This window comes from Coturnix japonica, chromosome 3, assembly GCF_001577835.2.
Source record: "Coturnix japonica isolate 7356 chromosome 3, Coturnix japonica 2.1, whole genome shotgun sequence".
Taxonomy (NCBI): domain Eukaryota; kingdom Metazoa; phylum Chordata; class Aves; order Galliformes; family Phasianidae; genus Coturnix; species Coturnix japonica.
In genome coordinates, this window is record NC_029518.1 from 56,920,231 (window position 1) to 56,947,439 (window position 27,209).

The following is a 27,209-nucleotide window of genomic DNA, read 5'->3' on the forward strand; positions in this document are numbered from 1 at the left end:
TCACAAAGACACATCAGTGTGCCATATCTTTACTGAACTTACTCCATTCCTGTTAAGGTCTTCATTTCGGTTTGAAGAATAAGTGTGGTGCACATTTCTTCACTGAAGCCATAAAAACAGAGAGAGATAACAAATGCATTTCAAACCTTTTACCAAATGTTTTGCTAGAATTAGGACAGAAACCTCATTTTCTTAAATGCTTTATAAAACTAGTAACTTTTTCAATGTGTGTAATAAAATTGTGTGCTGGTGCTAGAACAAGTACACATACTGATTCCAGCAGAACTCCAGAAATCTGTTTTTTATGTCTTTGATTGTTCTATCATTTTAAGTGGTAACCTTTTCATGCTCATTTCACTTCAACCTTTATTATTTTCGCTATATTGATTAAAATCCTATTAATTTTGAGAAAAGCTTATTTCACTACTGAATTTCACAACCCAACTCTGAGTGTTGTGAGCTGAAAGGATTAATATTATGATACTGGTATCTCAGTCAGGCCGCATGAATTCTCAATGCAGAACTGAATGAATGTTTGTTCCTATTTACTACTCCTGTTTAACTATAATACGTACTGGATTATTTTACCCAGTCTGAAATGCCTTGCGTTTACTTCCAAAGACTGTGTTTAGTCTACACTGTGTAGAAACTACTCTGTTTCTTCCCTAATAGGAATAGTAATTTCCATGCTTAATGCTGCTGTTGAAATGCATTTTGTCCTCTCCATCTCAACTCCCACTTTCTACTCCCTGAATATTTGTACTACCTGTCATCTCTGCTATTATTTTTATGTCAGTTACAGGATTTTAATGTTTGATCATTATTGAAGCCACCAGGAGCCTTACTGTTGGCTGTGAGTAAGGATCAAGCTCTTAGACACTGGCACTAAGAAAACCAAACATTTATCTGATCCCAGAATAAATGGGATTTATGTGACACAGCAGTGTGTGTGTAAGAAGAAAGAAGATTGAAGCAGACTGGAAGAAAGGGACATTTATACTTTTCTTAAAGCATTTGTCAAAACAGATTACATCGTAGCAACACTAGTCTGAAAAAGACTACTTCAATTTTTTTATCCAGACAAGCTGTCCCTCTCAATGAGCCAGATTTCTGTTTCCATAGTGTTTCATACTGCTGCTAAGAATCTGTGAAAGCAGACACTTGAAGGGAGAGGTATCCCTCAACAACAGTGGTGTCTCTGTGTTGTACATGTTTAGACTGATATAGATCTGCAAGTGTATATGCAAGTGTAATCTATGGCATTTGTAAGTTAATGTTATCATTGTATAAACATCACAGCTGTAAGCCTAGCAACAAGCCATCCGGTATTTGAAACTACTGTGGCTATATTAAAAGGAGAAGTTTCTGATTATCAGTCAGGATGTCAAGGGGGGAGGGCAGAAATCTGTAGCAAATCCTCAACAGGGGAAAAAAAAAAAAAGAGCTTAGCCTAAACATTGAATGTTAGGAAAGTTATATAAAACTGGAAGCAGAGTTTTATATAGATGTACTGAGCAGTGTAGTTTAAGAGTGCTGATTGTGATGGTTAAGGCAGAAAGCATTCTTACATTGAATGAAATGTGAAGATCTGAAATAAGCTTAAGACTTGGACAGAATTTGACTTCAATATTAAAAGGCATGGCAGAGTGGAAGAGAGAATACTTAAATAATGTTTGTCATGGACTCTTCCAAAAGTATTCTTATTTCAACCCCTTCCCCAGTGAAAACACCATGAAATACATTTTCAGTTGACTTCTCAGAGACAGGTTTTGGAGCTTTTCCTGGGGAATGGGAGAATTTTGTTTGTTTGGGTTTGGGAGGGGGGAATTGACTGCCACTAACAGTGAATTATGCAAGTTGTGGTAGGGAATTGTATTCTAGCACCTTCTTATTGCACTGATATCAGAACTCTAGACTTCTATTCATGACTTTTCATTTCCTGTTATTTTCACTTTTCTTCAGGGACTTGATTAAAACTACTCTGTGCTAGTTATTTATTATTCCCTGCCCTCGTCTTCTGTGCTGTGTTCCCTCTTGCTATTTTAGCCCCTGGAAATTGATTAATTAAATCTTTAGTGCATGAAGTAATAAGAAACATGAATTGTTTAGTTTATTCAGTGCTGTATTGTCAGACATATGTAGGACTGTATCAAATAGATAACTTTAATCAGAAATGATTACATTACCAAGTTTGGTTTTAGGTGGTGACACTGAAAATTACCTTTAAGCACGTAGCATGTCTAACAGTGATATTTGAAATTTCACACGGCCAGAATACAAGTTATCTCTCCCTTTCTCAACCTCTCCTTCATGGGAGTGCATACACAAGCTCACTGTTCATAAACTCCATTATTTTACCTCACCATGCCAGTTCCACAGGCTCTGGCTCCCCTTTAGACTAGCAGTAATGTGCTAAGTTTCATAGGGCAGACAGTCACAAGGAAAGGGTTGTAAAGTCTTTGTCGGTAGAGTCCTAAAGAAATGCAGTGTATTTCCTCTGAGAAATGCTGCAAGAATCTGATATAAACAAAACAGATGAATACTTGGAATGAATGGGCTGATGAGGTTATTTTAAACATCACTAGGCATGGTATCACTAGATCCAAATGTTCAGAATCTGTGTATCAGATCACAAACATAGTACCCAATGGTATCTGGTGGTTTTCAGAGCCTATGGAGTGAGTGTTCTGTTTTTCATTCTCAGCAGCTGTCAGACCTCAGAGCATGCAGTAAAGCGTGATCTTCCCACAGGCAGTTTCACTAGCCTCTACTTACTCTGTGCTGCTCCCCAGAGCTAGATGAGGCTCTTTCTTCTTCATCTTGGTTCTCTTTTCATTTCGGTCCCCACCTGCTTCTTGGCTCCTCCTGCTCCCTTTGCTGCTGTTTCCTTTTGCCTTGGTGTCCACTCACTTCACTATTCCCCAGCTGCCAGTATGACTCTGATCTTAGAACAAACAAGAATTTTTCACCATGGGACTGGTCCTACTGTCATGCGATTAAATTTTATGGTGGTATTGAACAGTGTTTTTTTACTGGGCAGAGCACTTTAAATTTTGTTACAGCCCATAACTTTGATGTGCACACTCCTCCAACACCTCCACTGAGACAACCTTTGTCTCACAGGTAGGAACCAACACTGAAGGAGGACACAGCACAGGCTGATACAGCACCCACTTTCTGCTTCCTTCCCACTTTTCTGTTAACAGTGCTCCTCAGTCTCTCTGTATGTTCTGACCAGTTTACAGAGAGATCACCAGTGAAATGGTCTCCTTGAGGGAGATGAGCCCGCTTGAAATACAGTGCATGATTGTTTAGCAACTTGTCTTTTTGCCTGCAAGTATTGTAAGGAAATAGTTAGTATTTCAGGAGACCTTTAAAGGTGGCTGGGTACATTTGTCAACAAAGGGGAATGGCAAAACGTTGAGTGGAAGACTGCTTTTGTCCCTGGAAAATTTAACCACTCTGATGCTGTAATATGCATAGCTACTCTAAGGTGTCTAAAAAGCCTGTTAATTTTTAAGAATCATTAAAATATTATGACCAGTCCCATCTTCCTAAAACTGATATGGGGAGTGTTTCGTCTTGAGGAAGGAAACAGGAGGCTGTTTCTTTTTCTCTTGCCCTTTTGCAGACAAGTCTCTCTATTAGGTTTGTGGAGGTGTGCCACCTTCATCAACTGTGAAAGACCCAATGGACCTCATGGAGAAAAGTAGGGTTCTTGTTTTCAGAAATCTTATGTTAGCATCTCTTCCGAGTTGTCCTGATCATTTCTCACATTATAAATGGTCAGACACAGTACTTGACATTTTGTGCCCTCATTCTCAGCCTTCAGCCAGATGATGATGAACACGTGCCTCCCTTACAAATGGATGTATCTCCTGCACTGGCAGAACAGAGTTGTCAGGAGATCAGCATGCATTAGTGCTGACACTGCGTATGACTAGGCAAACAGAGAAAATTAATGTTCTCAAACTAATAGCTCCTGGGCCAATAACTCTTCATTATCTCACTTGTTACAGTATACAAACCATTTGTGTTCTGTCTGACATTTCAGCATAGAAATGTTTCTGTCCCCTGTAGTACTGTAAAATTGAGTAACTACTTTTGTTGCTAGTCTACACACACTGCAGTTGCTGATGGCACTAATTCACTGCCTGCATCCTCCTGCTAAGTCAGCATCCCTAGGAATCACCTCGCCAGGTAATTGCTGGCAGAGATTGGTCTTTGGAGGGGGCAGCTCAGCTGAGCAGGAAGCAACCAGCTGGGCAATGATTAGGCAGGGGCAATGGTTATTCATTCATCATCACAGATGAAAAACTAACCAGCTGTTAGCACTTGCCTGAAAGATTCTCCGAGCACCAAGGAATAAAACAGACATCAAAAAGTGCCATGAAGGCTAGCTACCTAATTTTAGTTTCTTTCTGTGTTGTTTCCAGCTGTTGAGGTGCTGTGTGAGAGATGCTTAACCAGGTTGTCGTAATTTTTCTTTTTCAGAAAAGAGATGCTGCAGACAACTCAGGGCTCCAGCAGCTATGTCTGCCTGGCTTGATGCTGCTTGGAGGGGGATAGGGATCACACAGGAGTGCAAAAAGTTAATTGCAATATATTGAAAGTTGGACTGTGAGGTCTTTCATGCTTGCTACTAGTACTAGAAACACAGAGCTACAGAGCTAGCCCAGTCACAGGTTCTCCACTTGACTTTACAGGCAAGGTGCCATTCTGGCTACTCTTTGTCACTGGAGTTGGAGTGAAAGCTCAGTACCAGTGGCTTGGGCAAGTCTGGGACTTCATTATTTCCAGACTTCATTATGAGTGCAGCTTATTCATGCTATGAAGAAAACAGAAAGTTATTAAATATCTTTGAGGTGTTAGCAAATAAATCATCAGTTTCACTGTCTGTGAAGGCGGACCCTTACACCAAGATGCCATATGTTGTACCCTTTGGGGACAGGATGTGTGGAGGAAATAGATTAATAATAAACTGTAATTTATCCTTTAGCATTGCCTGTGCACTCTGTGGTACATGTTTTTTATTTTAAAAAGTATAAGCTTCTAATAATTTTATTTACTTTTATTTTCTTTTTGTCACAGTGTTTTTCTAGTCATAACCACAGTTGAATAGCAGTATCAGTTAGCTGCAGGAAAGGAGAAAGCTACTGAACAGGTTTGCAGCAAATCTCTTCTCAAAGGTATCAACAGCAACTCACCATATAAATTCCCCAGTCTGAGCTATGGCATTGGATATAGCCTCTCTCTTAGCAAATTAGTAGCAAGGGATCAGCGTTGGCTTCTGGGAACAAAAGAAGCCATTCTTCATTAATTTTTATGATATATTGACAAATGCTTCCCTTTGGGGTCAAACGAAAAATCATCCTTATGAAAGCCTTTTTGGAGGTGGCAATCCTAAATAATGCATGAAATATTAGATATTCTACGAAAATAACATCTGAGAATAACATCTTTTTTTGCTGCCATAGTGACTCCTTAGCTACTGGTTCATAGTTTGCAGTTCTAGTAGCTGTTAAATATTTTTTTTTCCTTTATTAACTTAATTTTATGTTGAGGGATTGTGTATGTTAAAAAGTTTATTTAGAAAATATTGAATGTTTGGTTATGAATCCATTTCTTTGTCCAGTAATGATGAAAGAAAGTAAGTTTTATTTAGCATTTTGACATAGTTTGTTCTATCTTTGTCTCCATAGCAACTTAATCTTTTAAATATATATATTTTAAATGAGAAATAGATATTGAGCATGTAAAGGAAGATCTCACTCTTTACTGTCCTCATTCCATTTGTTCTAAATAGGCTTAGTTTATTTAATTAAATCAAAATATTGTTATGAAAGACTGGTTGTGGCAGATAAGAAATGGGCTGAAAGCTTTTGCAATGTATAAGCATTTTACTAGCAATGTGATAACTAGTCATTATGTAGCTATACTGGCTTTTTTATTAAAGACATTTCTTCATACAAAAAATAAATAAATAAAAAATAGAGCTATACATGAAAATAATGAGCTATTTGCTGAGATGAAATGTGCCCTTAGAGATTTTTCTCACTGAACTGAAATAATGGAGAGAAAATAATAAATTTGAGGTTTATTACATCTATGATAGAAATGTTAGATATGTTCATAATGCGCTGTGTTATGGATATAGAAAATATGGACGTAGAAAATTCATGGACTTTTGGCTTTTCGTGCCAAAATACTGTGGAAAGGTTTTCTTTTCCTTTTAGTTTAATCTGCTCAATAATTATCTTGCAATATTTTTTTTAATGTCATTACAAAGGTGACCCATTCTAAAAAAGATCATTAAAAATAAACGCTGAGGTAGGAAAGTCTTATTTTAGAATTAAATTTATTAAAAAAAAAAAAATCCTTAAAATTACAGAATGTTAACCTCCAGTGTTACTTTTTTGCTATTTATATTAATGTGCAGAGAGTTATAAAATTCATCCAGTACCTGAGAAGTTAATTGAAATCCTGGGGAGATGTGGGCATCTGTCAAAGGCTAGCTGTAGTTGAGGTGAGTCTCTCTGGGTTTACTCAGTGAAGAGAAAGACTCTGTCTTTAGCTAAATCTCTTCTATGAAGTGATTTAATTCAGTTATCTCTCTGTACAGATCATCAAAGGAGCCCTTGAAGAGATTAATTTCCGTGAATACCTTCCTTGAACTTGTATGCTCTCCCATTTCCATATTATCAGTTATGATAGGCTCCTTCATTGTTATACAGTGTCAGTAGGCTAAATCACACAAGTCTTGGATATGAGCTATGTAGCTGAATCACATGTTATAATTTTAAAGCTGAAACTTGGAGAAGTGATTATATTATGCTTGCAAAATAATCTGAGGAGTTTCTACTAAATACCTATATAACCAAATGGCAATTCAGGCTTCATTTGGGAGGAAAAAAGGGGGACGGTGTTTTCCTTCACATAATAGCTAATGATTTTACTTTTTTTCTACCTATATAAGATGCACACTCTCAGCGGCTGAGCTTCCAGGTAGAGCAAGAAGTGTCTCATAAGTGAACTGGGAGGGGAACATGGATAAAAAATATGCAAAAAGCTGTAGGAAATTTTGTGTGACTATTCCATCACCCTTTGCCTCTTTTTTACCTCCATCTGGAAAGGTCCTTCTCTGTCATGAATATCAATGGGTTGCTGATGGAGTGGAGTGAGATTTGTGAATCAGGGGTTGTACGCCAGGCTAAGCAATGTCCTGCTCGTGCAGGTTCCTCTTCAAAGAAGCTTCCAGTTGTGTTCTCCAGACATATTTTCTTTTCCTATAGCACTTTGGAAAGTACCACAGAACTCATTTTCTCTAAGCCATGTCTCAGGACTTTGGTGAATTTAAATGGACTCTTCTTAGATTTTTGTCATAGCGTTTTGTATTTCCACCCACCATCATAACTGAGTAGCTTTTTTCAAAGAGCTATAAGAAATTATTTTCATAATAATTTTCATAATTAATTTCATAATAATCCTAAATATTTGGATAACAGCAGCTCTCAATGTTTCATATTGCTGTTGCTGAGTCCCTTTTATTCTATCCTTTTACCTTTTCTACAGGCCTATTATGCAGGAGGATAGTGACTCTTAAATTATGCTTTTGTACCTTGCATTAAACATTGATATTTTGAAGTCTTACTCTGTCTCTAACTTTTGGAGTCATCCTGATACCCTCTGAGAAAGGGTGGAGAATAATAAGTTGTCTGCAGAGATGGAAACAGTGGTGTTCACTGATGGCCAGAATTTTAGATTTTTTGACCCATTGAATTATTTTTGCAGTATCCCTGTGAGTTCACTGGTTCTTTTAGTTGAAAATTAGATGCGGCTTTACATGATATGATTAAAAAATGTGATGTAATTAACAAAATAATAATAATCTTGCAAATATTGTTTCTCTGTATTTCAGTAGTTTAAAAAAATAATAATTGAAAATATTTGTTTTCTCTGTGGTTCCCTCTTCTTGGATATTTTTTATCTTTTGGAAGAGCTGATGTTCTGATACTTTTAGTTCTTATGTACGAAAGAAACAGTGATCTGCTAGAAAAATGCTGAGTTGAGTTACCAACAGCCCATGTTTTCTGAGAGGAAATCACAACAGCAGTGTTCCTACTTCAATATCCTGTTCTGATCCAGATCCTCACTTTAGAGTTTACATAACCAAGTACTGCTAGTCATAATAATGAGATAAGTTCTAAAGGTGTACCAATGTTTTACAAGAAAAGAATAATTGTATGAATTTCAAGTAATGTAAATAATTTGATTCTAGTCACAATAGTTGTTAATACTTTAAAACAGTGTCCTGCAAACTGATGCAATTTTAGCACTAGTCTGAAAGTTCAACCACAAGGTTAATCAGTGTGGCTTCTTACTCCCTGAGATGCAGGAGGAATTTCGTTTCTGTCTCTGATGTTAGTACATAGCAGAAACTTAGTTGTAAAAATACCACCAGAGAAAAACTGAAAAATACAGGCAATAGGAAGGTGAGCATCATACCTGGATCCCTGTTTCCACCCTCTACATGTAGTATTATGTATCTGTTTCTTTCTGCAGACTGTATTTGTTAGCGTCCAGTTAGGACTGTTAGGACACAGGTGGTGTTTTCCTCTAACCCCTCAGTGGTAGTAAGGGATACTGAGAGGACCAAGAAGACCCATCTCATAAATACATAGCCAAGAGTCTGGTGCAATTGAAGGAATTTTGTTGGTTTTGTTTTTTACTATGTATTGGTTTACTCAGTGCCTGGTGTGATGGCTGCTGATGGGTCTTACTTGTCGCAAAGGTGGAAATAGAACCTAGCCTGGCTGGGAGCTGGCAAGGCTCACTGATAGGGGGAAGAGGATAAAACCAGGCTCTCTAGAGATGGGGGTGAAGCAAGGGACTCAGTTGAAGTACATCTACACCAGTCCACTCAGCATGTGCAACAAACATGAGGAGATGGAGGCCTCTGGATGTCAGAAGCTGTTTTGAACAGAAATGGTGGGTTGGACTCAATGATCTCTGGAGGTCCCTTCCAACCCCTACAATTCTGTGATTCTGTGATTTTGTGACTTCTGGAAGGCAGATTTTGAACTATTCAGTACACTGGTAGGGAGGGTGCCTTGGGTTTCAGTCCTGAAGAGTGGTGAAGTCCAGGAAGGCTTGATACTCCTGAAGATGGAAGTCTTACAGGCACAGGAGCAAGCTGTGCCCCTGTGACATAAGATGAGCTGCCAGGAAAGAAGACCAGTCTGTAAGAACAGGAAAATTTGAGGCTCCAGAAGAGAGTCTACCTCCTATGGAAGGGGGAATGAGCAACTCAGGAATGATATAAATAAGTTGTTTGTATATGCAGGAAGAAAATTAGAAAGGTGAAAGCCCATTTCTCCTCTGAAGGAGTGGTCAGATGCTGGAATGGGATGCCCAGGGAAGTGGTGGAGTCACCATCCCTAGAGGTGTTTGAGAAATGTTTAGATGTTGTTCTAAGGGACATTGTACTAAGGGACATGGTTTAGTGGGGAAATATTGGTAGTAGATTGGCGATTGGACCAGATGATGTTGGAGGTCTTTTCCAACCTTGGTGACTCTATGATTCTATGACCTTCCAAAATATATATATATTTCTTTTTTTGTCTCATGCATGGGCAGAAATCAATATTTTAATATGACCAGTTATTAAGTTTTACTGAAGTAAGATTTATTGTGTATTTACTTCATGGTATTCTCCAGGATACATAGTGCCATTTGTAAATGTACTCACTCTTTATAATTCTTGACCAAGAAGTATTCTTCCATTTTAACATTTTATTTCCTCACTGTTTTTTCCGCTGCTTAAGGTCTGTTTTGTTTTGAAATTATGTGACATCTAGAAAACTCAGAGAGAGATTAAAAAAAAACCAAAAAACAAGAGCACCCCCTTCTGTTTCCTTTTTCTTTCTTCTTTCTCAGCTTAGAGTCTGTTAAACATAAAACGAAGACTCATTTCCCTGGTTAAAAAGAATCAGAGAGTATGGAATCTCTCGCATTCTGTATGCTGAGTGCTTTGTTGATCTGGTAATATTTCTTTAGGAGCTGACTACCTGCATAGGTGTGTGTTCTTGAATATTACCTTAAAGTAGGCATAAATTTAGATGGAGACAGAAGCAGTACTGTGGCTATTGCATTCACATGCTCACTTATCTGCTTTGTTACTCCCAAAGATGAAATATAAGAAAGAACATTAGACATCCAAACTGAGGGACGCATGAAAAATATCTGAAGACTCTTGGCTAATAATCCTTCAGTTCTACCACTTGTTGAAAAAAGCTTGTCAGTGTTGACTTAGAATGCCCATCAGAAGAGAGAGAAAAACAAACAAACAAACAAAACCCAGATATTGTCATATTACTTTGCAGATTTGCCAGAAAAGCATTTATGTATATTTTTTCTAATCAGCTGTCCCAAATGAAGTCAATAAAAGATACATTAAAAATGGCATAGATGCAACATAGACAATTCTACTTGTTCTGCACTAAAAGTAAAGAAGTAAGCTTTGTCTCTCAAGACACCTTAAGCAAGAGAATCTTCCACTGATGATAAACACTTCAGTGATGCTCAAGTAAACATTGCTACATGCATAAAACGTTTGTGTTTGGAAAGTTGTCAGATTAACTAAACACTGTAAATCAAAATGTACTGACAGAATGTGTTCATATCAGCAGAAGTCATGGTGGAGCATAGGTAGGAACTTAATATGTTTTCTGACAAATTTGGTTGATGCATTGCTGCAGGAACAACTGAGTGTTTCCAGTTTGAGATTTATTGGAGAGCTTAATAGAAAAATGATGGGCTTTTGCAACTTGCAAGAAATACGGCAACTTTTCAAAACCTTGGAATATTTCACTTTGTTCTGGTCAGCTCTGTTTACCAGTAATGTGTTATGTCACCTCTTTTAGCCTGGGTAATGTGGGAGCAAGCTAAAATATTTTCTTCCAGAAGTCAGCATTGAGGCAAGATTATGGACCAGTATGGCCCCAAGCTGCCTGTTTCTCAGGTGAATGATTGGTGTAGGGATGTCAGCTTTTCAGTCTGCAGATACCTACCTTAATTTTATTTTTCATAATACCTTAAGTTTTTATGAAACGTTTGGGAAACGTTTTACCCACAGTAGTTTGAAGCACAAAAAGCTTTCAAGCCAGTTGGGTTTGTTTTCTTCATTTTTGCTTTCATCAAATGTAAAAAGCACTCTGTAAGATTGCTCTTAAAATGTGGTATTCAGATCCCAAAATGCTGTTCTGTTTCTGTGGAATAAAAGTGGATTGTGTGCATCTTTGCAGAACCCTGACTTGACTCTTCTTCATCAATTTTCTTTGTAATTATTAGTTTTGGGGTTTTTTTTGGAGTTTTGGGCAATCATGTGCATCAGAGACGTCCATGTGTCCCAGTCCTTGTGTCTTTAGGCAGGAGAGTCTTCTCTCCTCTCAGCTCCCAAGTAAGCTCAGTTAATTCAGTGTTCTTTGTGGTCTGGGGAAGAATAAAAAGAAAATGCGGAGCATCCCTATGGGGAAATATTTGGCAGATGCTGTGGTACTTCAGAAGTGAGGCACTGTAAGTTTGTCTGTCAGGAGGTAATATTCTGGGTTTATTTTTGGTGGCCCTCCAGTGAGCTTCAAAGCTGCTTTCAGCTCAAAGCCCGGCTGCCAAAGGTGTTGCAAGGTTTAAAGTCATGGCATTTAAGAACAGATATGTTCCTTACTTGTCATCTTTATTCTGCTTTTCAAGTTTAATGATTTGGGATTATTTTCATCATTTGAATAACAGTTTATCTCAGGAAGAGTGCTCACTTTTCATGGTTATGTAAGTACTATCTGATGACTCTAGTGACGGCTCATGTGCTAAAGTAAAGCTAAATTATATGTGTGTATATGACTGTAATGCTGTTTACTACTTGAAAATAAGGAGGAGACTTAGCACTTAATAACATTTGTGCTGCTCTTATACGCTATTATTCATCCAATTCATTTTCACCAGGAAAGTTTTTTCTTTAGTCATTTATTTTTCATATCTTTTCTTCAGTGTTGGGAGGAGAGATCTGAATATTGCTGCTGAAAATTTCAAGGAGAAAAAACTTTTTTTAATGAAACTTTAACAGCCCTTTTCTTCTGAATTTCAACCAGTATTAGTTTGTATTGGGGATTTAGCAATATTCTTTTATCTACTCTCAGTACAATTCCCAAGATCAATTTTACTGTAAAATGTCTTTATGTCTTAATTAAAATTGACATTACTCATCCTGCTGAGAGCGTCCAATGCCTAAATATCCTGCTCCAGTTAAATTTCTAAATATCCTGCTCCAGTTAAATTTCTAAATATCCTGCTCCAGTTAAATTCTTAGGTGTTAAGAAAGACACACTGCACATATTTTTGAGTTAAGGCTTGTGATGTATACATGCAGTAATTTACGTCTGTCCTTCTACTTGCACCGTAGATGGATAAGAACAATTAGAACTGTAGCTTGTGATAAATACAGGGAAAACGGGTGACATTTCAGAAGATTTTCATTGCAATTTATTTAATTAATGTAATACCGTGAAACGCTGATACAGTGATAGGCATTGGAGTTATATGTAAGCTAGAAGTCTGGATTGCTGTGTGAAGTGATCTTACCAAACCTAAGCAAAGTTGCACTGAAGTAATTCAAAGTCCTACGGTAAATCCATGCAAAGCTGCTGAAAGCATGCTTTCCCACACAAATGTTTTAAATTCATTGTTTTCTTTTAGTAACCATATCTATTACACATATTTTCTTAGCATTGTGTATGATACTCATGTTTTCTATTTCTCTTCTACCCCCTTCCCTTGAATAGTGGAATCGGTCGAAATTGGCCCTGGGCATCTGGTGGCAGCAGCATTTTGGCAGAATTTGGGACTTTGCATCTGGAATTTGTACACTTGAGCCACCTGTCTGGGAACCCTGTCTTTGCTGAAAAGGTTAGACTGCTCCTTAAAAATTAAGTTCTAGAAGATAAATCACATGTTAAAGTAATATTTCTAGGGAAAGATTTGGTTTTTCAGATTTGGATTTTTCCTTTTGGATTTTTGGGGAGGACAGGGGCAAGAAGCATCCAGAAGCAAATGTGTAGGATAAATTAATGTGGAGGATGTGACATTTGTGCTAATTAATGTTTAACATTTATTCTGTTAGGAGGCAACTAAAGACTGATAAAAGTGTGTGTGTGTATTAAAAATTCTAGTCTCTGCTTCTTTTCAAAGTAGAATCAAGCTATAGCTGCAAGAAGCAGGAAATATGTTTATGTAAGCTGCTTTTAAAATCCTTTAGAGACTGAGATTTCACAGCACACCAAGACAAGCTGTTCAAGGTCTGGTACACTTGATAAAGAAGAAACACTGGAATAAGTTTTGCATGGAAGTATTCATATTATTCATTAAGTTAGGTCGTGGACTCCTTGCTGTCTACATTTAGACATCGACTCTTAGCAAAGCCACATCAAGATGCAGAAGGCAATTTGTGTAACAAAGTAGAAATCTTTCTAGGGCTTGGTGTAAGCTAATTCATCATTTGTTTTAGCAGCTAGTTCAGTTGATCTCTAATCTTTAAGGATGGAAAAATAAAGCTATAAGAACTTTTATGTTACTACTTCTGGTCTGTGGTTATCATGATCATCTTTCTCCCAGGTTGCCATCTTTGAATTTTTTGTGAAAGTTAAATTTCAGTCTGAATTATTTCATGGGCTCTGCAATGAGTTGTGCTACTGGATGGCCCCAGCTGCATAGCATCTGAACTGTCGTTTTGTTTCTCCAGGCCACTTATTTGTGGCAAGCTCCTTTATCATGCTGATGGAAAACGCAGGGCTGGATCAGTGTCTTCTGGATGTAAGAAGCTCAGTTCCAGCAGTGTTCTCCTTTCCAGACAAAATTGCCTTACAATTCACTTCTGCAGCTAGACTAGGTGAAAAGCTTAAGTATGTAATACCATTTCTGATCTGGGAGTATCGATAATATAATGTTGAAGTAGCTGAGCTTAGTTAAGGCAGCCAGCTTCCATGAATTTCAGTACACTGTGGAAGGGCAAAAATATTCAGTGTGATAAGAACTTAACTTGGAAGATTTCTTCTATTGTGTTTCATTACTAACAGTTGATGCAGAAACTCAAGTGGTTTTTGAAGCTTATTTACATGATGATGTCAGCTTAGAGGATCTTTTTTAATAATAATATGATTACATAGCCATATTCAGACACTGTGTATACATTGAAGTATTTGTACTTCAAGACTTTTGTACTGATGCTGTTTTATTTTGGAGAAAAATGTATCAGTGCTCAGTGTTCTGTACCCTTCCAATAGGTAATGAATATTCGAAAAGTTCTAAGTCGACTGGATAAACCAGAAGGTCTTTACCCCAACTATTTGAATCCCAGCAGTGGCCAGTGGGGTCAGCGTAAGTAGATCAGTTCTACAGAACTATGAGCTGTCTGTCAGTATGCTGTCTGCAGTTCTTAATTTCTTTCAGTCACTGATATGTGTTTTCTTGATTCTTTGTAATACATCTTGAGTTACACAGTGCAGAAAAAAAAAATGCATCTTTAAAAATAATGTTCCTACTTGCTGTTTTTTAATATACTTTTATTTGAGCTTTCAGTATGGTTTGTAGAAGTAGGGACTCATCTGAATAGTTTTGAAATTATTTTATTGAAAATTCTTAAGTGTTCTCTAAAGTAGGTGTTTAAGTAGACATTATCATCTCATCTGAATCAAATTCCACACTTTTAGACAGGTGTGGCTCCATTGGAGACTTAAAAAACAAACAAACCAACTAACTAACAAAAAAAACCAACACCTTTTTGTGCTTAATATCAGCTGTGATGTCTGTTGAAGTTTAATGCCAAACACATAAGGAAGCAAACTAGAAAGAACTGTCATAGCATTAATCCTCTAGGAATCCTTACCAGAAACACCAAAATTAGATGCATTTGAAGTCTTTGAAATACTTTGCTCTTTTGTGATGACTGGGCCTATATGCATTATACATTGCCTTCCCCAGGCTTTATCCCATGTTCAAAGCCAAAGCAATGTGCAGGAATACAGTCTGGGAGACCCTACTTCCTTCTTCACTTTTCCTGCTTACTTTCAGTCTGCAATTATTTCATTCATGTTTCCACTCTCTAAGTCCTCTACCTTTTTCTCACCCTCTATTATCGAAAGAAAAGTAGCAAGAGGAAGTATCGTGATCTGAAAATACATAGGTAGATTATATGGTTCTGTTGTTTATCACTGCTGGAGCTGTTTAGACCAAGCTCAGGTAGAAACAGGTAAAGAAATGGGGAAATTCTTGGATACACCAGTTTATTGTGCCACAGGCCTGTGGCAGCTCATTGTATATAATCAGCTGGCATGTTCATACTGACTCTGAGGTCTGCTTGCTTGTTGCCCATGTTGTTTTAACGTGGCTTTGTAAAATAATAGCACTTTCCATTGGAAGTGTTGCTTCTAAAGCCGTAAGCACTGAGTTTGATCAGAAGACTGCTACCTTCATGCCTGTGACCTGTGTTCAGCCAGCTTCAAATCCTCCTTGGCTTCAGCCAGCCACAGAAACTCAGCTTTTTGGCACTGGGCTAGCCAACAGCTTCCCTAATTTGCATCCAACTCCCTTATTTAGTGCAATAGTATTGAGAGCCCCAAGGAGCATTACTGAGCTGTGGCATTCTGGGTATGGCATTAAGTTTAGTTCTGCAATCATTCAGTTATTCTTTTGGTGAGCTGGACAATAGGGGATCTTGCTAGTAGCTGCCACCATTAATGGCTCTGCCTTTTTTGTTTTATAGTAGTCAAATACTGATGCTGCCTCTCAGCTTTTCACATTTCTGTTTTTAATGTAATTGTGTCCTGTGTACTTCTCTCCTATATTTAATGCCGGTTTCTGTTGGCATACGCAGTAACAATTGCAGTTTATACCGCCTTTGCTTTCCAATAGCTTGTAGTATTGACATAGAAATTAGCTTCCAGCACGTGAAAATGATGAACACAAATGTTGATGCAAGTCAGACCCTACCATGCTGAAACAGCAAAAGCAAATTTGGTCTTTACTTGTTGCATCTCTTCCAATTCTCTTTAAATTGCCTCTGCTTGCAGACATTGATTTTTATTTTTTTTTTCCATAGTAGACTATCGGAATATAAGACTTGAGAGATATTTTATTTGAGACTGCTTTTCTAGTCTGTTTTCAGTTGATTATAACAGGAAAAGAAAGCCTAGACCCGTAATTGGTACAAAGCTGAAACATTTCCTCTCAAACGTCAAGTGGGGTGGGGGGAGTAGTTTCTGAACAATTCTTCTCTAGTAATGCTGTAACTGTGAAGGACGCTGCTGGATCACTGCCATTGTTCCTGTAAATTCATTTAGCCCTTGTTATTTTGACAGTAAATTGACAGTGATTTGCTGCAGCATGCGTCAATTGGATTTGTCTACTGCAATAATGTATATAATAACAGGGCTTATTATTGATGAAACTATGCGTGTGCTATTTAGTTTGCAAATGTCAGAGGTTTCTATGGTAATTTATTTAGGAAGCTGTAAAGGTCATTTAAATGCTGCTGTTCAAAGATCAGCTTTCCATCATAGAAAATGTTCTCATTTTTTTTAGGAAGCCTCTTTTCCTTTTGGATCATGAACATTTAATTAAATAAATGCTATATTCTTTACAGAAATTTAATATATCTCATTCAGAGATTAAGGGGGAAAAAAGCAGCCTGTAATCCAGATCTGATGGCACAATGTATTTGTTAGGCAAAGGCACAGGATACACTGGGAAAAGTAAATTAGTTTTTGTATATGATGGCCTAGGGGAAAAAGAAAAAAATAATTGTAGTAAAGTTTGAACAGAAAAAAGTTATCTTCTGCAGCTGCGTGGCTTTCCATTTCAGTAGGCAAGAGGATGCATTCAACAAAGAGAAGATACTAAAGAGTTCTGAAATAAATAAATTCTGTGTTCTTTTGAATTCTACCAGAGGCATAACTCTGAAGTTAGGATCAGTGAGGTATTGGGAAGCTTGAGATCTCTACCGCTGACTCTCCTGCATCTCGCTTTTTGAGCCTGTGTTACCCTGAACATGTTCTGCTTTTCTCGTGCCCAGAATTTTGAGATATGACTCACTGACTTGCAGTGCAATATATGTATCTACGTCTCCATCCTGGATGTCTTGGATAAAATTGTCAAATCCCTTCCCTGCTGTAAAATTGACAATTATATATGATTAGTCCCAGTAAAGCTCTTCAAAAAACTTCCAGGGAGGACATGATACATGCCTTAATGTTACCAGGCAGTATCAACTTCAAGAAGAAAACTTGGAGCTGTTGGTTTAATGGAGCTTAAGGAAACATACTTTCTAGCTGCAGTGTTTTATGCCTTTAGGAGATCTATGCTGAAATCATATGGTAGCCCCTTAAAATTTTGCCAGGAATCTTCTGGAGTCTCTTTGAGAGGAAGCTAGTGCAACTTTGTGCAAGCAGCTAAGACCACCAGTGACTCCTGTGTGGCTGGTGCAATGATATTGGGTGATTTGACTTGTGTTTGCAGTGCCAAGTCCTAAATGGGTCCAATTAAATAATCATAGCACTTGTAGTTCCCTGCTGTTTCATGTAGCAAGCATAGGACAGAATAAAGCAACATGAGAGCAATAATCTTCTGTACATGTGACAAAGTCTTTTTTTCCTCTGGAACCACTGCCACGTCCTGACAACCAAGTAGATACTGAAAAACATAATAGTATTTTTAAGCATAGAGATTGGCATTTTCAAATACTGTAAAATAAATAATAAATCTGCTTCAGTGTAGGGAACTAAAACATCTGGGTTTGTTTTATGATGTGTCTTAAATGACACATCATTTGATAAACAACAAACAAAAGCAATGCCTACATGGTAAGAGGGGAAAGTACTTTTCAAATTACACACCATTTTCTACTTCTTTGATATTTTTAAGATAAAAAACAAATTGGGTTAATACATTTTTATGAGACAGACTATAAACATGAAGTAGATGTAATACATATAAATTCTTGTTTCTTTTCCTTGAACTCCTTTGAAAAAGTTAGCAATGAGACATCTTTAAATGCATTACTCTACCACAATTACAAGCTATAATTGTATTTTATTGTCTGTGCTAAAGATGGACTTGCTGTTGAACTTCTTTATTGCCTTTTAGACCATGTCTCTATTGGAGGGCTCGGAGACAGCTTCTATGAGTACCTCATCAAGTCATGGCTGATGTCAGACAAAACAGATGAAGAAGGCAAGAAAATGTATTATGACGCTGTTCAGGTAAATGAGAGATTTAAATCTTCCTTGCCATAATAATCTAATCTCCAATAGTCCTAACAATGTGAGAGATTTATGTGTTTGCCACCAGAGTGTGTTTTTTTTTTAAATGAGTTAGGGTTTTGTTTGTTTGTTTTTTAAGACTTCATCAAATATAAGTGGTAGAGGAATATGGATACTGAAGGAAGTCTGGGGGAGAGTCTTGAAGTATAGCTAATTTTCTTCAACGGAAAACTGGTCATAAAGTATGCAACAAAAATGAATCTAGAAGTAGCTGTCAGGTAGAAGTTCAATATTTCCCTGAATTTCCCCTGTATAGACACTCTTTGTCTTTTTTTCCCCCATATATTCAGAAGCTAATTCCTCTCTTGTGTTACAGCCTCATATTTCAGCCACTACAGTATTTTGACTGTAGTCAAAATAGGGATTAGTGTATGTATTGTGGTAGATAATATTAACAGAAAACCAAATTTTGTTAAACAATGCCATTTTGTTACAAGAGTCATACATTTGCCAGTCTCTGTGAAACAGATAATTATTCAAATTGGACATGAGAAAGTTCTCAAAAATCAGAATTGTTGATACTTTATTTTTTTTGTTTTAATGCTTTGTTTTATTTATGATCCTGCTAGTCTGCAATTTTCTTTGTTACTGATGGTATTTCCTTTAATATACTGTTTTTGGAGAAATCACGTTTTTTTGACACTGGATTGAAACTTGTGAAGCATTAAATTTAAATCCATATTTACAGACTTTCCATGCAGTCTGGGCAAATGACCTATTTTCTCTGTTCTTTGCTTTCATATATATAAAAAAGAGGATAATATTACTTCTTTTTTCCTGTCCTTTCATCTGTTTTGACTGTAAGCTCTCTAGGTCTGGGACTTTTATCTCTTATTAACTGTATGTATGTACAGTGCCTCAGCAGACAAGGCTTCAAGATGCCAAGTAATATCTGCTTATTCTTTCATACATCTGGAAATGCAGTCCTTAGAGAAGAGACATAAGTCTCTTTTTACTTCCCACACAGCAAAAAGTAGTGGCATTAAAAAATACAACCCTGACTCACTGGAAGTACTTTTTTCATTAGAGGGAAAAGTCATATGGTGATGATTTGAGGGAGGATGTGATCCCTGCTGGTAGTACATTTGACAACTGAGCATTCTCTGCTACGAAAATCCTACCTTTAATTTTGTAAGTGCAAATTTGGATGCGGTCAGTCTCATTTCCACTGATAACTGAGCAAAAGGTGGATTTTAAATTAGGTTTCAGTGTATTTGAAGTTATAATATAAGAACAGTGATATTGTAATAGCTCAGCCATTAGGTTGGCAGCCAAAAAGCAAGAACAAAGTATCTGGTAATACAATATCAATTCATCTTATTGTGAAAGGCATATTGAACCACCTCAAAGTCTTCCTTCACCGATGTAACAATTTCATTTAAGTGCATTCCTACACAGGGTAAGTGCTTGTGTATAGACATGCAATTAAAAAAAAAGAGGGTTACTAGTACAGCTCTTCTGGAAGATGCTGCTGGCTGAATATTGCTAGTGCAGTGACGCTGTGACCCTCATAGGCAGGACCATGAGCATACTTCTCCCTGTCCCTAGGGACCAGCAGGGGAATTTTACTGCCCACTGCCAACAGGGAGCCAAGGGCGGCCATGCACCTTCATGGGTGATACGTCTAAAGCTGATGGTCTTCCCCTGCTTCCAGCCTGGATTTTGGGTGGGTGGTAGAGATTCAAGGATCTGGGTCACTCATGAACAAGGCACATGAGTGGGACAGAGGCCTGTATGCTCTTCCCTGGGCGATGGCGTAAAGGGCCAGGAGTAGCCAGCCACACAGCTCTTGCAGCCTGCTTGGCTGACAGGGTGTGTATATGCAGATGTCTGAGCTACGTTTCTGTTCTCCACTTTCTGTAGTGCAGAATATCTGTATCAAAGCTGAAAGTACATGCAGCATGTGGAGGAATAGCTTGCTGTTGTAATGTAGCTTACCCAGATAACAGCATCAGGGAAGCTGCAGTATCATAGATATTGCAGACTGGGCGCCATCAACATACAAGGTTCTTTACTAAAGTGACTAGTCTATTTTGAAATCCATCCTGATATTGGCTTTATTGCTATTGATCCTTTACTTATCTAAATTAGCTTTAATTTAAGTGTCTGCACAAGCTGCAGTCTTTCATGACTAAGCCTCCACAATTGGGGCATTCTGAGTCTGCATTGTATTTTCTCAGATTAATTTCCCTCAATGCTTTCAGCCTCTTTTTAAGATGACACCAAAGGGAATGGCACACTTACTCCCAGCTGTTTGTTCCTGCATATTCCCACCAAGTTCTAAAAGTGTGACACAAGGGCTTGATGCCTAATTCAATATCTCCTTCTGTCCAAAAATCACAAATGAAAATACACAATAAGTTGTACTTCACTGTGCAAAGTTGAAATTTATTTAGCTGAAGCACTGGGAGTTTTCCTTATGCTGTTCAGTAACTTATATTAAAAACAAAGAGTTCTTTCTAGTAGAACTTTTGTAATGTCTATGAATTGTTTTCTGGATGAAGTTAAGTGCAGTAACTAAGATGCCAAACTATGTTTAATAACATTTTATTTGCCACGAGTGAGGTGTATATTTGGCTGATGCTATTTTGAGAAAAGTTTATTTCTAATGGAAAAAGGACAGAAGTATTGTTTTGAATACCAGAGCACAATCTGAATGTATTTATAAGGCCATCAGAGAGATTCATGAACTCTTGAATTTGCATAAAGACAAGTGTACATATTTTTACTGTATGGTTGTTGTTTTTTTCTTTTGAAAAGTAAAACATTATTTTATATAAATTCCTTCACATTGTTTAGGAAGGAAGAGATCTTCTTAAGCTAGTTTGAACGCAAAGTATGCAACATCTCCTAGTTATTGAACATGTTACCTATCATGAGGATTTCACTAACCATAGAACAATCTCTCGAGTCTTTGCCAGCATCCAGTACAGGGAACATTTCTCTCTTTTCAGCTAGCACCGTTGAGGGACAACTGAGTAGGTTTAGTAAAATAATATGATAATTTGGAGCAAAAATGGATTCTGGATTCACTTTAGTCTAGAAACAGCAAGTCACAGGCAACTGCATCATATTCTCCTCTTTTGAATGCCAGCCCTTATTTTAAAAGTTGAAGAGTAGTTTTCCCATTACTTTTATTCGTATGTTGTCTCACACTCTTGATGTTCTGATATCTGTTCCTAATTTCCATATTACATTTTTTCCTGGTCACTGCCTTCAGTTTTCTATATCCTGAGTATTTCTTCTCTTTCTGACACTGCCTTCATCTCCTTCTTAAGTGTATTTCTGAAAAAGCATCATAACTAAGGGCTCTCATTGTAGCAAAACTTCTTAGAAGGAGGAGTAAAACCTCACCAGCAGCTCCCAAGCTGGTTCAGTTCAGCCAGCAGTGCCCCTGTGGTATCAGAGAAGAAAGCAGCTGTGTTCTACAGAAATGGTGGTGTACTTTTAGACATTTAGATTTCCTAATGTCTTTCACTGGATAACAACTGCTTAGAAATAACATCGTGACATGGGACCTAGTTATCTTCTGACAATGAGGAAACAGAAAATGATGGAAATAGCTAAAAGGCTAGGTGCTGTGAAACCTGGTCACAGCCATTTTCTGCTGGATTTCCACAGCATGCTCCCAAAATTTAGCCTACTGCTAGACTGGATTAAGTTGTTAAGGAATGTTGTAAACATTTTTGGGTATTAAAGGGAAAAAAGACAATTTTTACCTCGGAATTTTGAGTATTCAGACAAACTATAGAGGATCTCTTTGGTTTGGTTTTGTTTTTTGTTCTTATCTGTTTGTTTGTTTTGCTTTGTCTCATTAACAGTTGAGAGTAACCTTGATATATATTCAGGGAAGCTATGTGGGGAATTTTTGGGGTTTTGGTTGTTTTTTTGGAAGTGGTGGTGGTATATTTAATTCTCAACATTAAGCAATGAACATTTTTCAGAACTGTCCAAGAGTTCAGCCATTCAGATAAATAAAACAAAGCCATGCAGACTCCTTTCTAGTTGAAATGATGGACCAAGCAATGTGTTGTTAGCAAAATGAAACATGATATTGGCAGATAGGTCCTTTTCATCTCGAGGGTTTCAAGAGGGTATATTTAACTGTGGTGACAGGCTGGTGGCTGCTCTGGGTTGATTGCAATTTCCACTCAGTCACTTAAAGTGATTTGCTTTGCTATTACAGTGATCCTAAAAACTACATAACTGATACGGACAATGTTAGAACTGCAACAACTCAGAATAATTTTTCATGCTGAGTAAAGCCAAAAGTACATTAATGAATTGGGCATTCACTATTTTAGCACTTCTTGGCACTCAAGGAAATAGAAAATGGGATAAATCTGCATCAGCGGTCAGCATGGTGCAATAGGAGCTGATCTTCCCAGTGAAGCATTTGGGGCTGTGGACCCATTTTGGGAGGGAAATACTGTCTATTACTTAAGTGTATGAGAATGAATAAACATGTGGTTTATTTACATAGTTTGTCAGCTGTTCTGTTAAAAATATTTATTATACTGCTGCACCAGTGTTCTGTATGAAGTGATACTAAAGCTGCATTATGCAGAAACACAAGATTCATTATGCTTAGAGGACAAGAACATCCATAGGACGGGATGCTCCCTTTCCTTTCCCAAACTAGATTTCCTCTATTGTCAGAAGTATGGGAGGAGTTCTGAGACTGTAGCAAAAAGAAAAGTTTCTAAAGCCTAAAAAAAAAAACAGCTTTGCAGATTTTTATGTTAATGATTTACTTACAACTATGCAATCTCTATGTTTTTGACTGTACAAAGTACTTTGTTGCTTGTTTGCTTGTTTATGGACTATCACAAGAAGCAGCAAACTATACAGTTGTTGGAGCTCTCAAAGGAGGATTTTAACCAGAAAAGTCTTGCAAGAGAAATTGTCCCCATTTTGCCTGGGGCTTTGCTCTTGTCATCAGAAAGTCCTGTCATGTCTGAGCAGCTGTATCCTTAATACTTGCACTGTTTTTCTTTCCTTCCCAAAGGCTAATACAGCAAAAAGCTTGCCAGGAGGGACAGATGCTTTTTCTAGAACGTTCAAAAAATAGATAATATAAATTTTGGAGAGAGACTTGAAGTCTTGCTTTGATTCATGCTATTCTGTTAATTCTGTTTGAAGAATGTGAATAAATCTTTCCTTCTGGTATCAGACAGCATTAAGTACCTTTAGTGAAAGAGCATTGGAGACGCTAATAGGCCTTTACAGACAAAAATATGTAAGTAGATTTTCAAGCAAAAGTAAATTATCAGCTTTCCTCTAGAACTTAATAATCTTTTAGAGATCAGATGGATAGGTATCATAGTAGTTAAGTTCTTGCCAACTTTTCCATTTTGAAAATGTAGGTATCTCCATTACTTACTTCGTATTTCATTTCACATGTAAGCTTGTCTTTGTAGCATGTCAAGTCCAAAGGCAGTAAGTGCTTCACAGTGTTTCTTGTGTCAAAATGTATCTCATATACAGTCTTTAAACAAGTGAAAGTTCTTCTGTATTCAGATTTCAGTTTTCATCTTTGAAAAGCAGAGTTCAGTAAGCAGTTAGAATCTCAAGCAGAAAACAATACCCGTTTTCTTTGGCAGAGTCATCTGAATAACTGTAGCAAAGGCTCAAACTTCCTATTTCGTACTAGCTTCTCTCTCAGTATGCTTTTACATGACTCATGTGTCTTGGAATACTTGTATAAATTAAATACACAATTTAAGTTTAGGAAAAAACTTGTGCAAGATGTTTTCCACCATCTTCAAAATGGCCGTAATGATGGAATAATGGAAATTTCAAACTTTTCTTGTTGGAATGAGAAATAAACTAATTGGAAATTTTGGTCAAATGATGCATTGTATGAATTTTGAAGACTGGTGGAGGAAAAAAGTACCTATTGCATTAGATCAGCTCAGCACAGAGAAGATCATGAAAGAAACTCAAAGTCAGGAAAACAGGCATGTGACATAGAAACTCAAAAGTATGTAAAACCACAGTAGTCCTGACCTGCCTGCTTTGTGCTGGTTCGAAACAATAAATTGTATTGATGCAGGCCATAAATACTAAAGTAAAAAGAAAAAAGGAAAAAAAAAAAAAAGAAAAAAAAAAAGCCACTTGAGTTTTTAGAAATATCATGCCATAGAATTCTCTTTCATGCTCATCATTGCTTCAAACTGTCAAAATACTGTTTAAGAAGATCCCTAGGGGAAGAAAATGTATTAAAAATGTGGACTGAGATCATTTACTGTGCTTTATTATAAAGAAGCATGCAGAGTTGTAATTATCCCCAGTACAAACATCGTGAGCCTTGGAAGTTGAGAACAAAGATGATATTTCTGAAGTTTCAAATTTATTACTGAAAGAAAATGGATAACTGTGGCTTGCAAGAAAGTTTTATCTCCAGCTACAGTGACATCTTGAGGTTGGAAAGGAAATGCCTGGGTTTTGCTCTTTAAACAGATGTAGTCACTGAAATGCATTAATCATAAGAAAGCCGTTTTTGTAAAAGAAGATTTAAAATATATACATGATTGAAGAAGTAGAGTGTCACTTTTCACTGCATTTTGAGGTTTTTCATTTGTCTTCTCTGCTTCTTATGCAGTTAACTTTTTTGTGCTGTGTATTTATTTTGAATTTAGCAGTTTTCTGAGGTACAGGACATTTTTACTGAGAAGCCTACACCTGTGCCAATGCTTTTCTTTCTTGGTGACATGATCTACCACTTTGAACACTGAGGTTACTTCAATTCTATACCATCCATTTTGCTCTATGAGCAATCCGGTTCTATGTCCTAAACAACTCAAAGGGTAAATGAAGGACTTCTCTCAATCACAAGAGAAAGAGGTGAGAAGACCTATGTAAACTGCTGTTTGTCCCCTGCAGTCCCTGGAGGTTAGGAGAGCTGTCAGACTAGCATCAGAGAATACTGTCTTCCTGAATCACAAGTAGTGCTGGAGAACCCCAGGGTGGGCACGAACATAGGAAAGAACTGTGTGGATGAAAATGGAAATGGGAGTTTATTAGGAGGGGCTGGTTCTGTTTGTTTTTGCAAGTGTATGAATTGGCAATACAATGTAAAGGATAAGAAACAGATAGGCAGAGGCATAATTTTAATATGCAAACTGTTGAGAAAGATGCCAGAACTACTACAAGGTGCACTTGAGTCACAATATGGAATGTAGAAGGGACTGTTAGTGTTTCTAAGTGAATTTTCAAGCATTTTTACAGTTATCGAATAGACACAAGATGAGAAAAAAAATAAAATAAAATAAAATAATAATAATAATAATAATAATAATAATTTAGCTACAAGCTTAATTGCAGTGAGGACTGTAAGCAGAGCATTGCATAAAAGCATACAAACACAAAAAAAATTCAGGAGATGAATCAGTCATCAGAGGTAGTCTGGCTAAAAATGCTTAGAGACATACTCCAAACAGCATACCATACAGCCCTTCAATGAAGTGAATTTATTTGTTTTAATAGCTGGCAAGCATTTATTTTTCTTTAGTCTCTTCTCCTCCCTTTCCTTTTTTGTCAAGTATAGTCTGGAGTCAGGTTATTTACATATATTTTTCCAGTCACTGGCAGGTAGCATCCACTCTTGCTCCCTTCGAGAGCAAGTATTTGCAACCACTTTTTCTTTGCAACCTTTATGTTGCATAGGCTTTCTGCATTACCTTGATATGAAGAAAATCTAATTGAATTGCAGAAATATGTTCTGTAAAACAGTTACATGAAGTTTCCATTTACTTAAAAGGAAATCCATGCTGGCTCCTAGCAGTTAGCCATCACAGATCACATTCTTCTAGCCTTTTTGGATTTTTTGCAGATGTTGTCTACTGGTTTAAGTTGAGCATATTCATTGTAGTAAAATTAAATAGTCTCTATAGTGAAAATATGTCATGACCTGATCTACAAGTACTGAAACTCAGAAGAAATTGTTTGTAGATAGGCTCTAAGTTATACTAGAACTACACTTAAAATAAATGTGTGCCTGTTTGAAATGTGTAGATAATTATGTCAAAACAAAAGTAAATTGATTCTGAGTATGAAATTGAAAAATTAATTCTGCCAAATAGAAATTTTCACTTGGGTGGATCCTTATCAAATTGCTACCTAATCTTCTTTTATAATAATTTGTTTTAGCAACTTCAGTTCCTTGCCAGAACTTCACCCACAGCACTGCAGATAGCAATCAGCATTTTGCTATGGGCTCATAAGCCCAAGCTTTTCATCCTACTCCTCAAGTACAGACACTTGTTATATTCTTGTTTAAACTGATAATGTTTCATCCTCATCTTACTACTTTTTTAACTTTGTCTTCAGATTTTTTTACCCTTAAATACTTGCCCATTTATTCCAACCAATAATTTAACCTTGGTCTGGGCCACAAGCTTATTTAAAAAACAAAAATCTTTGTTCAGTCTGTCCTGATGGCACTTAAAAGCTGTATGAAATTCTCTCTGGGAAAAAAAAAAAAAGAAAAAAAGAAAAAAAAGAAAAAAAAAAAAGAAAAAAAAAAAGAAAAAAAAGAAAAAAAAAGTTTTATGTGCTGTTTTAAGAGTGCTTACTGATTTAACCTATAAAAATATTAAAATGCTTGAATTGAACTGTTTAAAAATTCTAGAAGGTGGTTATTGAATGGCTGTGGTGCACTGAATATAGATTCTTAAATGATCAGCAGAAGTAGTGCTTTATCGATATTTCAAAGTAAATTCTGAAATTCAACTGTAGTTAAGCTGGATTTGTTGGGAAAATTGAGGTTTTACCATACATCTTAATGTAAGTGCTGTCACCTGTACAGTTTATAATTTCAGAGAACACATTAATTGATAGTTGTGT

The 27,209-nt window shown here is 36.9% G+C and overlaps 1 protein-coding gene across 1 annotated transcript in view; it reads left to right on the forward strand.

The window, feature by feature from the left end:
* Window positions 1-27,209, forward strand: part of MAN1A1 (mannosidase alpha class 1A member 1) — a 129,776-nt gene that overhangs the window by 85,746 nt on the left and 16,821 nt on the right. Inside the window, exons 6-8 of the mRNA XM_015858710.2 lie at window positions 12,834-12,957; window positions 14,331-14,424; window positions 18,187-18,302. Of these exons, the coding sequence (XP_015714196.1) occupies window positions 12,834-12,957; window positions 14,331-14,424; window positions 18,187-18,302 (334 nt within the window). The remainder of the gene's footprint in view (window positions 1-12,833; window positions 12,958-14,330; window positions 14,425-18,186; window positions 18,303-27,209) is intronic.